The sequence below is a fragment of the Etheostoma spectabile genome, chromosome 6 (genome assembly GCF_008692095.1).
Source record: "Etheostoma spectabile isolate EspeVRDwgs_2016 chromosome 6, UIUC_Espe_1.0, whole genome shotgun sequence".
NCBI lineage: Eukaryota > Metazoa > Chordata > Actinopteri > Perciformes > Percidae > Etheostoma > Etheostoma spectabile.
Window position 1 is genome coordinate 31,329,890 of NC_045738.1, and position 15,003 is coordinate 31,344,892.

Consider the following 15,003-nt stretch of genomic DNA (forward strand, 5'->3'; position numbering starts at 1 on the left):
CACATCCTGTTAGGTCTGATTCTGACTTAATACAGAATTATCAGACCCATATCTCAGCCTGAACACAGTCTCCAGTTGTTTATTCAGACGGAGTAGCTGTCAAAACGCTCTCCATGTGATCTGTTGCTGATGTTAAACATAAACAACTCTCTGACTTCTTAACATCACTATCCGCCACGCTACGTGTGTTCTGTACAGGATAGGCCTTTAAATCAGACAAATGGCAATTCAGCTCCTTTTGATTCAAAAACTATTAGTTTATATAAAACATCATCATGTTGAGTTGATTCTGAGCCAATCAGCTGTTAGATCAGCTGAGAGGCGGGCGTTTCCCAGAATGCCCTTGGGTCCGCCTGCGTCTCAGACCTGCGGCCAGCTTGACCTCATGTGGTCATCGTTGCCCACGTGTGCGTGACGTCAGAGCCCATCGGGTTCAAGTCGGACACAAATCTACCCAGCATGCATTGGGGGGCGATTGCCGGTGATCGATTCTGCGCAGGCCGGGCTCATCTCATTTTTATTCAAACATACAAATATGTGTAAAAGTAATGCAATACTTTTTTTTTGTAATTATAGAATTATAAAAAGTAGACATAAAAACAAATGAGTAGAAAGACAACAATAAACATAAAATATGCCAGGGGTCAGCAAAGAAGTGAGAATAAATGAATTGTAACTATTAAATAAGGAGCATAATCTTATAGTTTGAATGGCTTTATGTTTTCTGATGAAGTAATTGTCTTGATATATAGTTCCATTTCTTTTTTGAAAACAAATTTAAATTTATGAATGTGAAACTTTGCCAAGCATATTATGAGATTGATAAGAAAACATTCTCATATCATGTATAGGCTAGTGTTGTATCTGACAAAACCAAATATTACATTTTCCAGTAAAAGTTCAAAGTTCCAGGTAATATTTTACAAGACAAATCTACAAATACCTCGCCACAGTTTGTGGTTATGTATATGTTTCCAGAACAGATTGACAATAGTTTATGGACGCATTCACAGAAGCCACATCTCAGGCTGACCCTAAAAAAAGGGTCTGACTCAAGTCCCCCTTTATTTTTTATATATTTTTTTATCAATTTGGTTCTTCAAGTAGGAGTTTGCCAACGTGTGTGTTAGTGCCAGAGGACAAACAGTTCCAGGTTCAAAGGGCTTGAAACAGGTTTAATATGCTGTGTGTCTGTCTCCGGTGCTACGCACCTGTAACCCAGTCAAGTAAAGGGTTAACAGAAACTTAGTTTTGGCCAATCAGAGGAGGCTGTGCCAGACTCCCGCCTTTGGCTGAGTCTCTATCTAATCTGTCAGAGGCAGAGCAGGAGTGCGGTTGGGAAGTTTAACGTTGGTAGTCTCCAAAGAAGAAGATGCTGGCGCCTGGTTAGCTCACCTGGTAGATCAGGCGCCATATATAGAGCTTTACTCCTCTATATATAGAGGACTCTGACCTGCGGCCCTTTGCTGCATGTTATCCCCCCCCCCCGTCCCCTTTCACGTCTTCAGCTGTCCTGTCCAAAAACCTAAAATGCCCCAAAATAATCTTTAAAAAAAAGAAGTTGGTAACGTCAACAGCTACAACTGCAGAATGTGAGAGCATTGTGTTAAATTAGTCATTGTCACTGTGACTTTTAAAGAGCCAGCTTTAGTTCCATCATAGTGTTATTAGTGTCAAAAAAACGTCCTCTGTTGTTTTTCAGTAGCTAACTCAGAGATTATCAGCTAATAAAATGACTGATTTAGCGGGGTGTGACACTATCTGTGTACCATCTCATTAGGGGCTGAGCCCCCCTAAAAGTCTGATCCTAGGATCTCCCCTGCCTGAGCCAGCGGGGGTTTAGTCTGAGGAGACACGTTTGAAAATGAAAGAAATGTGGAGGTGGGGAGTTAGGAGGAAGTGAGTTGAACCAGACGTCTGTAGTCCGCTGCAGCGAGGCGGTCTGCTCTGGACTACATCACCGCTACCACCTGAAGACACACACCCGGGGCACAGTCACGCCCAAAACCCTGCTCTCGTTTGGTGGGTGGGTTTCTCGTTGATTGGCTGTGGCACAGGCATAGATTCCAGGGGGGATGCAAGGGAAGAGAACCCACTCCCCAAAAGAAGTCAAATATAACCGCTCACAGGCTTCAAATATGTATTGGAAACAAGAAGTGTGTCTACTTTGTTACATCGGGGGATTAAAGAACCCGGCAGGAACATAAAAAATAAAGGTAGATTTATGTAGGTTTCACATCTCAACAGCAAATCTGTTGGAGAATGACACCTTGTTAAGTTATTTCCGGTTCAGAAACCCAAATTTTGGACAGAAACGTTTTGAAAATGGGTCAATTTTAACCCGAGGACTTATAAGAGGCTTTAAAAATAGTGTTTCTACTTTTTGTTGTGGGCTGTACAACCCACCAAACTGTCAGCGCTTGAGTTGCATTGTGGGTAATGTTGGCAGCAGGTTTTGATTCCTTTTTTTAAACCCTTGTAAGTCCATCAGTGTTACAGGAGAGCTATGCTAAATCAGTGGAGTCCTCTTCTAAGGTACCGTACCGTTAAAGGTCCCACTCCCACCGGGTATGGCTCACTGACTGTGGTTAAGTTTAGGCAACCTTGAGGTGAGAATTGACAGAGCATGGATGAAAAGAAATTAAACAAGCCTGTAATTTTAGGCCTGAGACAGAATGCAAACTTAATTCTCTGAAAAGTCTAGTAGTCTGATGTGCTACACGGCCATCTCCACTACGACCCCGGCCTCCACACCCTTACATCTGCCTCGCTACATAAAGGCCGCGTTGCTTCCTGTAAAGGCTGTATTGTGATTGGAGGGAAAGCACAGGTGTTACTAATAACATTAAGGACAGCGTTGTTCTATTCAAGTGTCCCAGTAAGCCATGACAGTGAGTGTGACAGCGAGCCAGCACGCACAACACCAGGACCCTGTAACTGGAGCAGCTAAATGGAATTCAGCCATCTTTCTTTTAATTATTTACACCTGTGCTGTTACTGAGACATGTCCGCATGGCTTCTGTTTTGGCACTGGTCTCGCATTGCCAGAGGGGCTGGCGAGTCCACAGCATTCTGGGATGGGAGAAAAACGAGCTCTGGTTTATTGGCATTTCTTTAAACCAATCACAATCGTCTAAGCACCAGGCGGTGCCTCTGCTCCATAGCCTCTGGAAGGAACTTGTTTTGGTGGAACATGTGTACGGTCAGATGTTGCTTTAGTCCACCGGGGGTTAGAACGCCAACACAAAGGACGAGGAAGGGGACGGACACCTGGACGAAAAGAGGGACATCCTGCGGAATTTCAGGAGCAATCCCAGAAGTGGAACGTAGTCGATATACATACTTAATTATACACTAACGTCCAAAGTGCGGGATTTTTTTCCTTTGTTTTTAAGAGAACAAATTAATAAAATCCTGGTTATGACCAAAGCAGCAGAAATGTTCCTCCCATCAGATGTGTTCCCTGTGGGAATGCAACCCAAAACCATTCTGGACATTCCATAATCCATTGACAAAAAAAAAAATTTAAAACAAGGAGCAAAAATGTCAAAAAAGGGACAAAAACGGGAAAAAAATTCACTAAAACAACAACCAGTTTTGAGTTTGACATTAAAAAATACATAAATAAAAAATAAAATGAAAAATAAAAAAAACTATAACAAACATGCTAAATAAACATATAGGCTAATCATTTTTAAAGCAGATTTTAAATTACGTTATTACAACTTAACAATTGGCCCTTATGAAAGCCAATCTTAGCACAGCTGAACGCAATACACAGACGATGGCGGAATGATAAATTCAACTGAAGAGTAAGAGTGAACAATGAGGGTGACCTACCGTTGAGATGCCTCTCCAAACGAAGAAACAAGACACTTTAAGAAAAAAGATCTGTAAAATAAAGTAATCCATGGTGATCAGATCATCAAAACCGGTGAACGTGCCTCTCCGCTTCACCTTTTAAACAAAGTGGAATAAAACTTAGAAAAGTCCAAATCTACAATCTACAAAACACGCAATCAATTAGTAAGCTCACAGCAAATTTATATGTACCGGTCAACAATGGTCTCAGGTGAGGGCAACTTGTCACGTGACCCCGAGCCCTGAAAAAAAAAAAAATTACTAAAGCAGTATATGAAATCAGATGTATTACCTACCACTGTTTAGTTGTTCTGTGTTAAAATATCTATAAAATATCTGGTTATGCTCATTTTTGAAACAATGCAATTACCTGTTTCAGCCACCAGAGGAGCAGTGCTCCCCCTGCCGTGTGTGTGTGTGTGTGTGTGTGTGTCATGTAGTGTAGTCAACATGATACACAGGTGCCCACTAAGAAATCTCCAGGATTTCCATATACCCACTTACACCACATGTGCAATGATACACAACAACATGTTTTAGTGACAGTGCTTTCCCTTCAGATGTTTGTGTTCCAAGGTTCCGGGTGGAGGAATGTGACAGCAAGCTGAACTAACACTGCAGGACATGCAGGGAGACTTTTCTCATCTTTCATCGACCCGCCCCTGTCTTGTCCTCGTGTCTTTGGGGTTAACGTCTGTGATCCAGGCTTAGGTCCCTGATGTGAAAGCCCCCTCACTGCTTTATATCCCATTAGATTTTAGAATGTCATCTGTGTTTTCCTTCTCATAGAATTTTCTCTCCCCATAGAAATATTTTTTCCCGGCTCAGATTGAGCCAGAATGTGGTACAGTATACCCACTATACATTAGACTCCACCACTCTGTAACCCCCCCATCCCCCCTTAAATTACGCCTATGGATTTAACATTTCCAATGATATGGCAAATCATGAAGACAGTGGGAATTATATTGCATTTATAGTTATGATCCCCTTTATAAAATACAGTTTTGTAACATATAAAGCTACTCACTTGTGTTAAATCGACCACAAAGATACAAATGGCGGTAGAGTGGTGAGGGGGGGGGCACAATCCAGATGGAATCAGACAGTTCAGGGCTTCTCTGTCACGTGGTCTTGCTATGACCCTTCTACTAAAATCCAGTGGGCCTACCTGCCGGCCTGTATTGCTTTCTATTGTGCTAGTACACAGTCATCAGTGGGAATTTGACATGTAGGCCCATGTGTATAGGCCTATACACACATATACATAAACTGTACATATTCTCAGTAATAGCTGCTTTTAGAAATTGAAAATTAACCTTTCTTGTTGTGCTTTATTACACATTTTCATTTATTTTACCAACCATTTTCTTAGACAAAAGGCTACATATGAGCTAAATATTTAACTTTTCGGTTACACCAACTTTGAAAAAAAAAAAAAAAATCCACTTTGATTTCAGATGTGGACAAGAGGACATAGTTCAGGCCTATGTGTCATATATTAAACAACACTAGCAGCCCTTCTGAACGGTGCATGTTGGAATATGTTCAGGATCTTCTATTCTCTGCAGTAGGACTCCACGGGAATACAACTGATGCATAATTTAGGCCAAACTGTATTACACATGTGGCAGTTCTTAACACCAAACATCCCCACATTATAGATCATGACAAACTGACAATTGTTTGAATCTGCAGGTAAAAATGACATATTGCTAACAAGTGTAATGCCAAATTTGTTGGCTGTGGGTGTATCAATTTTACAAATTGTGAAAACTGAAATTAGTATAATGGTCCAATCTGAGTATATGACTAATGAAAGAGAATCTCAATAGATTGCTAGATGGATTTAAAGCCATCTTTAGGTAAGATATTTTTGCCTATTGGAAACAAATCTTTCAAAGAGACATTTTTTAAGGACATCTATATACTGTTTTTTCCTTAGGAGAGTGAACAGAGTTTTGCCAGAGGTGAACATTTTAATCAGCCAATCCCCGTTCCTCGTGTAGCGCGTCATTATAAAGAGCAACCAATAGATGGGCTACGTGAACAGGGTATCCATCGGCCAATAGGAGCAGAGTTGTCTGTATGGGCGGGTCTTTGAGCCTGCAGCACCGAGGAGGCTCTGGATACGATGCCATCCATAAAGTCACATAGGATGGAAGATAAGCGAATGCTGGGCTTTTTGGAAATTCTGCCTGGACACATTCAACAGGCGTCAGTTTAGCAAACTGTCGGCTATCTGCGCTGAGGTAAGCGAACAAGCATATGGCCTAATAGCTGAGTTGTTAGGCTAAATGTGAAGTTAAAAATGCAGTCACATTTCTGTAGATACATTAAAACAAGTGTCCGTACTAGTTTTATGTTTGCTATCGACTCGATAGCTGTTTTATAGACAGACACGAGTAACGCCTTACCCAAATAACGGTAGAAGAAATACAGTCACTATCTTACCTGTTTCATTCTTTAGGGCCTAATGTCCCCAGCGGTTCCACAATCCCTTTGAACATCAGGTATGATGGATCTAAGAGTGCGGTGAGCCCTCCAACGGGCTGACCAAAGCGCTACTATAAATCTCAGAAATCCAGGAATTAGCCGCTCCTTGTTCGTCGCCAACCACCAGAAAATTCTGGAAATATGGGAATGTGTTCACGCGCCAGCAGCTGTGGATTTTAGGCCTACCCGAGGGAGAAATCTAGTTGCAGGTGTGGAGACGTCTCAGCTCCATGTCAATGCTATGAGACACCTGGACAGACACTGACTGACCGCAGCGGGACCGAGAGTGGAAGAGCAGCTACGCGGTGAAACAGAGTCGGCAACATGAAGGAGAAATCTAAAAATGCTGCCCGGACTCGGCGGGAAAAGGAAAATAGTGAATTTTATGAACTGGCTAAACTATTGCCCCTTCCGTCCGCTATCACCTCCCAGCTGGATAAAGCCTCAATCATCCGACTGACAACAAGCTACCTGAAAATGAGAATAGTCTTTCCTGAAGGTAAGAGAGCTGCATTTAAATAGTGTGTGTGAAATAAATCTACAAAAAAATTAGGCGACATAAAAATAAATAAATTAAGCCTATGATTAATTATAATAGCTTAACACTATAGGCTAACCAACTAAGCTAAATGTTAGGTTATAAGACTAATATTGTATATGCCTATAGGCTAATGATAGCCTACAATTAGGGCCTGGATAAGACAATACGCTTTTTTTTATTATTATTATATTGTTATTATAAGCTACTTTTAGTAGGCTTAGGATATAGTAATATAGCCTACAAGTAGCAGGCCTAGAAACACTGTAGCCTATTTGCTTGATGCTGTGGTAAACGCGTGATTTTGTATTAATATATTTTTTTAATATTAATTTATTTATTTTCTCGATAGGTAGGCCTGAATTCCATTTCCCTGGTGGTTTGTAACTCAATAGATATTTTCATAACTTTACAGGAATAAAAAATAAATCAGTTTATTTTCGTTTCAAAATATCTCACAAAAATAGGCTACATCGTTGTACAAATTCTGTAACTAAAAATCGCAAATCAGCAGATTTTTTTTTTATTTAACCTATTTTATTCTTTAGTGTAAGCATTGGGCTACTCGCAGGGAAATGTTTGGTTGAACATGAAGGAAAAAGAGACATGTTTTCATAATTTATTGCTTACAGCTTCAGGAAATTGCGTCAGTGTATTAGTCTACATGGACAATGTGCTGATCGCGTTAGGCTACTATTAAAATATATTTCCTTGACTTTCAGTAAGATCTGTCTTATATCGAATAAAGTCTTCTGATATTCTCTCCAATCAAAGGAAGTTTCTGATCATTTACGGCGTCAGCAGCAGAAGTCTGCTGTGTCCCTCAGTCCGCCTGTCCGTGTCCCCGTGCTGCCGGCAGGGATGTGCTTTCTCTCCGGGGGCCCTGGCGGCCCCTGGCAGCAGATTAGTCGTGATGCGTGACTGCTGCAGAGCCGCGGATATTAGTATGATCTGCACGTGTGATCCCTCGGCATATGGAGCTCCTTGTAACAGTAAAGCAGGCCGTGTTGGAGGGAAGGTGCAGTGACAAAGAAAACACAAAGGAAACACTAAAGGATCTGTGTTTTACCACTCTGAGAGCCGAGCAGATAAACCGGGCTGCGACGGCAGCCTTGTGTTTGAACAGATTCATCATCATCATCTGCAGTTTATTGATTATTAATATTATAATATTACACAATTCGATCGAGGCAATATATCGATATTATACTGATATATGAGACTAGATATCGTAGATTTTGGATATCATAAGATGACTCAAGTGTTGTCTTTTCCTGCTTTAAAAGGCTGCATTACAGTAAAGTGATCTGTTTTATTTGCCTTTACCCTCTTAGTTATTATATCCACATTATTGAGGATTATTTATCTAACATCTCATCGTGAAGATATTTTGGTAATCCACCAATTTGCAATACTACAAAATTGTCATCATATCTACATTGATATATTTGGTCAAGAATATTGTGCTATTTAATTCTCTCCATATGGCCCAGCTCTATAACACACAGAATATCACCTCTGGTGAGAAAATGACCACTGCAAAGACATTATGTGGGACATAGATAGCACTGTCTTATTTTTTTTTAGTAAAAATCATTTAAAACAATAAGTTAGAAATCAGCTAAGAGGTAATAAAAGTGCCTTGACCAAATGTAAACCTTGTCACATAAGTATATTTTATTATTATGCACAAGATACTGCGAGACAGGCAGATTCATGTTATTTGAATTACGTTCCAAATCCAATCAGCTTGAAATCGACAATTGGGTTAGTGTTTACATCGCTGGATCTCATGAAAGTCAGAGTGAAAATTAGGGACAAATACTGCAGATTCTTATATAGTGCATGAAGCAAAAAGCAGGGTTGTTGAAAATAACCTTATTATTGAACCGCAGGGCTCAAAAAAGACAAAAAAAGCTGCAACATGAGCTTGAACTATCTGTGTAGAGTCAGGAATAACTGGAATGACGAAAAGGCTGACAGCTCAGATTTCCTTCAGTCAGGACATTGTGATGGCACAACTTTGGCATCTTCTTCTCTCCAAAATCCATTATTATTTCAAAGGCATGCTTAGTAAGACAACTTATGTACAGCACCTGACTGTATTTTGCATAATTAACACCAAAACCATTATACATTCCAGCTCTCAGGGACGGTGTCCCAGTAACACCAGTTGCCCTCTGCCTTGCATCAGTGGAATATATCTGGCATATGTGGCAACACAAGCATTCTATGGAGCTCTCTGAATAATTTAAGGGACAACCATACTCATGCAGGCAACAAGGTTTTACCCCCCCCCCCCCCCCCCCCCCCCCCATGCTGTTTTTAAAGGCCGGACCTCTCCACTCAGGCTCCTCACACCTTTTTACACCAAAAAAACAAACAAACACATCCACTCCACCACGAGCCACATGTGGCGATGTAGTTATGAAGAAGCCCATCTGAGAGAGCTGTAGAGCTGGGAGGTGAATAGCTAAAAGTGTTGTTAATTTGGAGTGTACCAAAAGACTTTTTCTGTGTGTGTGTGTGTGAGGGAGAAGAACTACTACAGTACCCCACACTACAATATCTTGAAGAAATTTAATCAGGAAGGGAGGCTAAAAAAACAAACAAATCACTTTTCATCTGGGTTTCTGTATTTCTATTTGTTAGATCAAATCACCGTTTGCATCGGTGTGTTGTGACAAATATCACACAATAAAAGCAATGTTATGAGGACCAAGGTATCAATGTGTAATGCTGGACGTAAAAATGCAACAACAAAAAAACAAGTCAAGGTTTCCTCTTGTTGGTAGCCTACTAAATGAGATATGAAATGGCTGAACGGAGCTATAGTGTATTATTCCACACGGAGCGTGGAGCGCAGTGTGATGGGCTGATTTACGCTCTCAACACTTTAAACCCGCCAACGGCACTGGGTCTTCTTAATACTTATCTTTAATAAGCTAAATATGAATGCGCTGCTGCTACATGCCCTCAGCAACTTATTCGCACGCCAAAGAAAGTAATATACTGTATATATATAATAGGCTACATAATAATATTCGTATTGGGCTTCTTCTTCTTCTTCTTCTTCTTCTTCTACTTATTATTATTATTATTAGGCCTAATATGTGTCATACTGTGTTAACGGAAACAGCGAGGTGTAATGGTCGAGGTCAGGTAGAAGGAGTCAAATCGAGCTGCTGTCCCAAAATGCTGACTGGACCGGACTTTGTTCAGCGTGCTATTTATTGAACTGGGCCAATCATACAAAAAAATAAAAATCACATTATGCTCTTAGTGATTGGTTTACTAAATGTATTCCTTTGTCTTTTATAATTAGTTATTTAAACAAGTTTAATTCCGAATGGATTCCTTGCAATTCAGATGCAGTTTATTTGGTATCTAGGGAGTGATAAGGAGGAAAAATCAGGAAGAATAATGACACAAAAATCTGTTTATTTTTATTTTCCTTTTTATTTGTTTCCCCTTCTTGTGAGAGGCTACACTGGACACTTGCAGGCCTCTGAGCCCTCAGATGCCCATGGCTATCAGCTTACCACTCACTATCATTATCACTTTCTGAAGCGCTTACAAGTGTTCACAAGCAACAACAAACAGGCTGGGAGCCACTGCTTTAATTATGTAAAAACAATAATTATAATGTGTCTAATTGGAGTGGGGCTCGTCTGAGTCCCACGTCTTGTCTTAAAGATAGGCTAATGGCAGTAGTGGGATAATGGAAATAATTAGTGACTAACAATCTTGCGTTTTATGTAGCCTAATAAAGCCAAACGTTAGGTGAAAATAAAACAATAAGTGGAAGGCTGCTCCTTTCACAACACCAGTCCTCCACCGAGCTGTCAGCAGCGCTGTGTTCCGCTGGGTGACCTGCGGCAGGTCGCCCGCAGCAGGCCGCCGCAGCCCGCAGCTTTTTGGAAGGAGTGTCTGTACTAATAATTAAAGTGTGGACTTAGTATCACCAAAGAGTTGGAGGCTAAAGCTAAACGCCTTAGTTGAGGCCTCAGTAGCTGTTTTAACCCCGCCGTAGGCTACTGGGAAGCCCGTGTGGCCCTCCATGTCAGCCTGGGTGCTGCTTGGAGCGTGCTTTTTAATGTAGCCTAACGGCGTTGTTTGCTGCTTCCTGGACCCGGATTCATTTCATTTCTTTCATTTTAGGATGTTTTTAACCAATCAAATATCTAGACAAGAACTTCTAAATTCCTTACGCTTTGTCTATATCAATACACATTTAATTTTGTTTTCTGGTGATTAGAAAGGATTGTGAATTCAACTCAATGAAATTGATTGACCCGTGTTTGTCTTGTTTAAACAAAAGCTATATAGCCCCATTTATTATTATTATTATTATTATTATTATTATTATTATAGGACTTTTGTGAGAACTAATTATATAGATGTTTTCTTATTAATGAGAAAATACTAAGGAACCAGTATTACTGTGTTCTCACAGCGGTGTTTTGAAGGCTCTGTCTTCATTTTTAAGCTATTTATCTTTCTTTTTTTCTAAGTGGAAGCCCGTGATTTTTTTCACTTGTGGGTGCCTGTAGGGGGGCAATTTGATTGTGTCTTTTTATGCGAACGTGAAGTCCTTATTAGCTCCGTCTGAAGCGGGCAGGCGGCGGGGCGCTGTGATCCTTGCACGCCGCCTGTTTGCTCTGCAGAGCGGGATTTGCATTTGAAAGGGATCGCTGGTGCACATCCAGCCACTCCTGTTTGCTCGGTCCGCGGTGGCTCGATCCGCGCCTCACACCATCTCACATGTTCTTTTTACGACTGCTGTGAACGGGTTATGAATACATTTTCACGCTACCGCATTTGCAACGATAAAAAAATAAATAATAAAAAATAACAAACCGAGTGTAATTTCAGGTTTGGTGCATTTCTACTGCTGTAGGCTGCAAGCCGTCAGATCAAAACATTGTTTTGCACTGAGTGGGTTTTAGACTCGTGATGGTCAATGCTGCACTTTCACGAGCCTTTGCAGCCCTAATTGTAAACCAATAAGCCCTTCAATGTACCAGCATTTCTCCCTGCAGACACTATTGTACCCACAGTGTGAACAGTAGCCTAGTAGTTCATTTAGAATCCGAATGAGCTTTATTTGCCACTTGTATGTGCACAAGGAATTTGCTCTCAATGTAGTTAGATAAATCAACATAAAGCTGGACAAATAATAGGGCATAAACAGGGCTATGTGAAAAAATATATATCAATATATATAAAAAGAATCAACAACTAACAACATGTATAAAAAGTATATGCAAGTCAAATGTTTTTGTAATTTGTAAACAATATAAAATGCAACAAAATAAATATTGAACATGTGGATGTGTACAGTATGGATGTTAATATAATTTGTCTTTACACCATAGGCCTACATACAGCATGTATGATTTATATTTTAAGTAAAGACCAATATTTATATTCTTGTCATCACAGTAGTTCCTTTTTGTGATCATATGACGTAGTTAAATGTGTGTACACTCTTTGGATTGAAATTTCATTCAGTAAGTACAGTGTACAGTATACTGAACGATAAAATAAGAATAAAATTTGCTATACTTTATTAGCCTGTAGAACAAGCTTATGGACATTGTTGTTACCATCATCACATTTGCTGGGATTAAAGCCTTCCATCTGCATTGTAAAATGTGACCTGTTTCTTGTAATCATATTTTTGCTCTGTATGTGTGTGTGTGTTTGATTTGTTTACTAGGCCTTGGGGAGTCCTGGGGTCATGTAAGCCGCAGCACTTTGGATGGAGTCACCCAGGAGCTAGGCTCCCATCTCTTACAGGTACTTACTACAGTAGCTATTAGTTCTCACACTTTACAAAGCACCTGAAAAAAGTGTGGATTTCAGGGTTCTCAAGTGACTGAGACACCACCATGTCACTTAAAATGTCCTTAAAATGTTCATTGGAAGACATTTTTTTAATGTTCTAAAGTCACCCTACCATGACATTAAAATCTTTCTATTATTACTATTCAGCCAGAGGCAGACACTGTGTGTGTGTGCGTGCGTGTGTGTGTGTGGTTTACTACCGTCTGCCTCCTGCTGCCTTCATTCTTGTGCGTTAAGAGTGAAATGAGCTGAAGACATTCCTGGTCACGCACAGAGCCTCAATCTGTCCTGCAGCCCCTCTCCCATCAGCAGCAACACAATGGAGCAGGGTGCAGGGCTGGAGGCTAGCAGGGCGACAGGCTAGCAGCCAGGGATGTAGTCAAGACCACCTAAGCAGAGACCAAGTCACCACCAAGACCAGAGTGTACCAAGTCTGAGACATGACCAAGAATGTGAGGGGTTGAGACCCAGTCAAGACCAAGACAAGACCAGTGCAAGTGCCAGACTGCATGTCACAATAAAATCTGGGAAATGCTAACCATAGGCACCCCTCAAATTGATCTGATAGGCCCACATTCCCACAAAAAAGAAAACAAATTAAGACTCTTAAGACCCTCATTCACCTCTTTTATTGCCATATAATGAGAATTGAATGAAATTCCTTGATAAAATAATCAAAAGGCAGCTGTGGTCTAGTACTTCTGCCTCACAGCAAGAAGAATCTGGGTTTGAATCAAATCCTGGTCGTTCCGGGCCTTTTTGTGTGGAGCATGTTCTCCCCGTTTGCGTGGGTTTCCTTTGGGTGCTGGCTAACATTGGCGCTTTTACAGAAATGTTGATTAATGTGCATTGTCCTAATCAAATAAATAAATCTACTTCTACAAAACAAAAATCTACAAAACAGAGTAAAAATGCAGTCAGTACCAAGACCTTCAAAAACCCACTACTACAACTATGCTAGCAGCTATGGAAATATGCTGCTTTTTAAAAAAATAGATTTCTATAGAGATTTAGATTATAATAGCATAGTCTTCCACTCACTTGCTTGGGTATTAGGTAGGCTAAACCTAGCTAAACCAATCGCAGTCTAATCAATAATAAATAATCTTCTTCACAATGGCATAATGTAAAAAAAAGAGTGGAAAAAAATCAGGAATGCTTCTCAAAATAATGAATTACATTTCGGCAACGAGTCCACACAGCATTCCGGGATGGTAGAAAAATGTGCTTGTCTTTATGTCTTTAAACCAATCACAATCGCCATGCGTGACACTAAGCGCCGGACAGAACCATGGTGCCGCTGCAAAATAGTCTTGGGAAGGAACTTGTTTTGGTGGAACATGTGTACGCTCAAAAGTTGTTTTAGTCGTGCAACAGAAAACTCTGATTGGACAGATAGTGTAGCTAGCTGTCTGGATTTACCCTGCAGAGATCTGAGGACCAAGTAACCATAGTCCTCAGAAATCTACCGGAGTTTAAAAATCCAACACAAAGAAAGAGGAAGGAAACGGACATCTGGCTCAAAGAAGAACACTGGAATATCCGACTGCAACTAAGCAAACCTGGAAGTGGAACGTGATGGATATAGACTAGAGCTAGATTGACCGTATGAACTGGTGACTCAGTCTCTAATTCAACTGTTCCTTTAAAGCTACGGTACATGGTATTGTTGTTTATTTCACAACTTTCTTCAAATCATTACTTCATACATCTTCAATCAGTCGAGTTTTGTTTGTTACATGAAAAATCGTACAAGGTATATAAAATCTTTCCAGTGAAATTGAATCCCATCAGCTCATCATAAATCACAGTGCCTGGTGTAGATATCTTCTTGGCAGGTTAGGGCACCATCTGTGTGTGCTCAGCCGAACAAACCACTCTCTGCAAGGCCTTGCGGTCCTGTTCAGAGCAGTTTCCGTCCCAAAATAGTTACAACAATCAATCTGTCTGCAGAGTTATGTACAGTTTTATGATACACATTCATATTAACAAGGAACTATTGTATACACATTATTTTTGGAAATTGACGCAAGACAGAAAAATAACAATTGGCCTTTTGTTGATATAAGGGCTGAATGATTTAAGGAAAAAATCCAAGTGCAATTTTTCTGCCAGATATTGCGATTACTATTTGATTTGTGAATATTACTTTTTAAAGTAAGTAGTAAGTAAGTAAGTAAGGTTTATTTGTATAGCACCTTTCACAGATAAAAAATCCCAAAATGCTTCACAGTAAAATGTAATACAATACCAACAAA

At 40.3% G+C, this 15,003-nt stretch overlaps 1 protein-coding gene and 1 long non-coding RNA gene across 2 annotated transcripts in view; one reads left to right on the forward strand and one right to left on the reverse strand.

Moving 5' to 3' along the window:
* The window catches only part of LOC116691613 (uncharacterized), a 19,033-nt gene extending 13,735 nt beyond the window's left edge, over positions 1 to 5,298 (reverse strand). The window contains exon 1 of the long non-coding RNA XR_004332515.1: positions 5,286 to 5,298. This is a non-coding gene — a long non-coding RNA (uncharacterized LOC116691613). The remainder of the gene's footprint in view (positions 1 to 5,285) is intronic.
* A 622-nt stretch (positions 5,299 to 5,920) lies between these two features.
* The window catches only part of LOC116691599 (single-minded homolog 1-A), a 26,579-nt gene continuing 17,496 nt past the window's right edge, over positions 5,921 to 15,003 (forward strand). Inside the window, exons 1-3 of the mRNA XM_032519356.1 lie at positions 5,921 to 6,113; positions 6,332 to 6,856; positions 12,618 to 12,697. Coding sequence (XP_032375247.1) covers positions 6,682 to 6,856; positions 12,618 to 12,697 — 255 coding nt within the window. The 5' untranslated portion in view covers positions 5,921 to 6,113; positions 6,332 to 6,681. The remainder of the gene's footprint in view (positions 6,114 to 6,331; positions 6,857 to 12,617; positions 12,698 to 15,003) is intronic.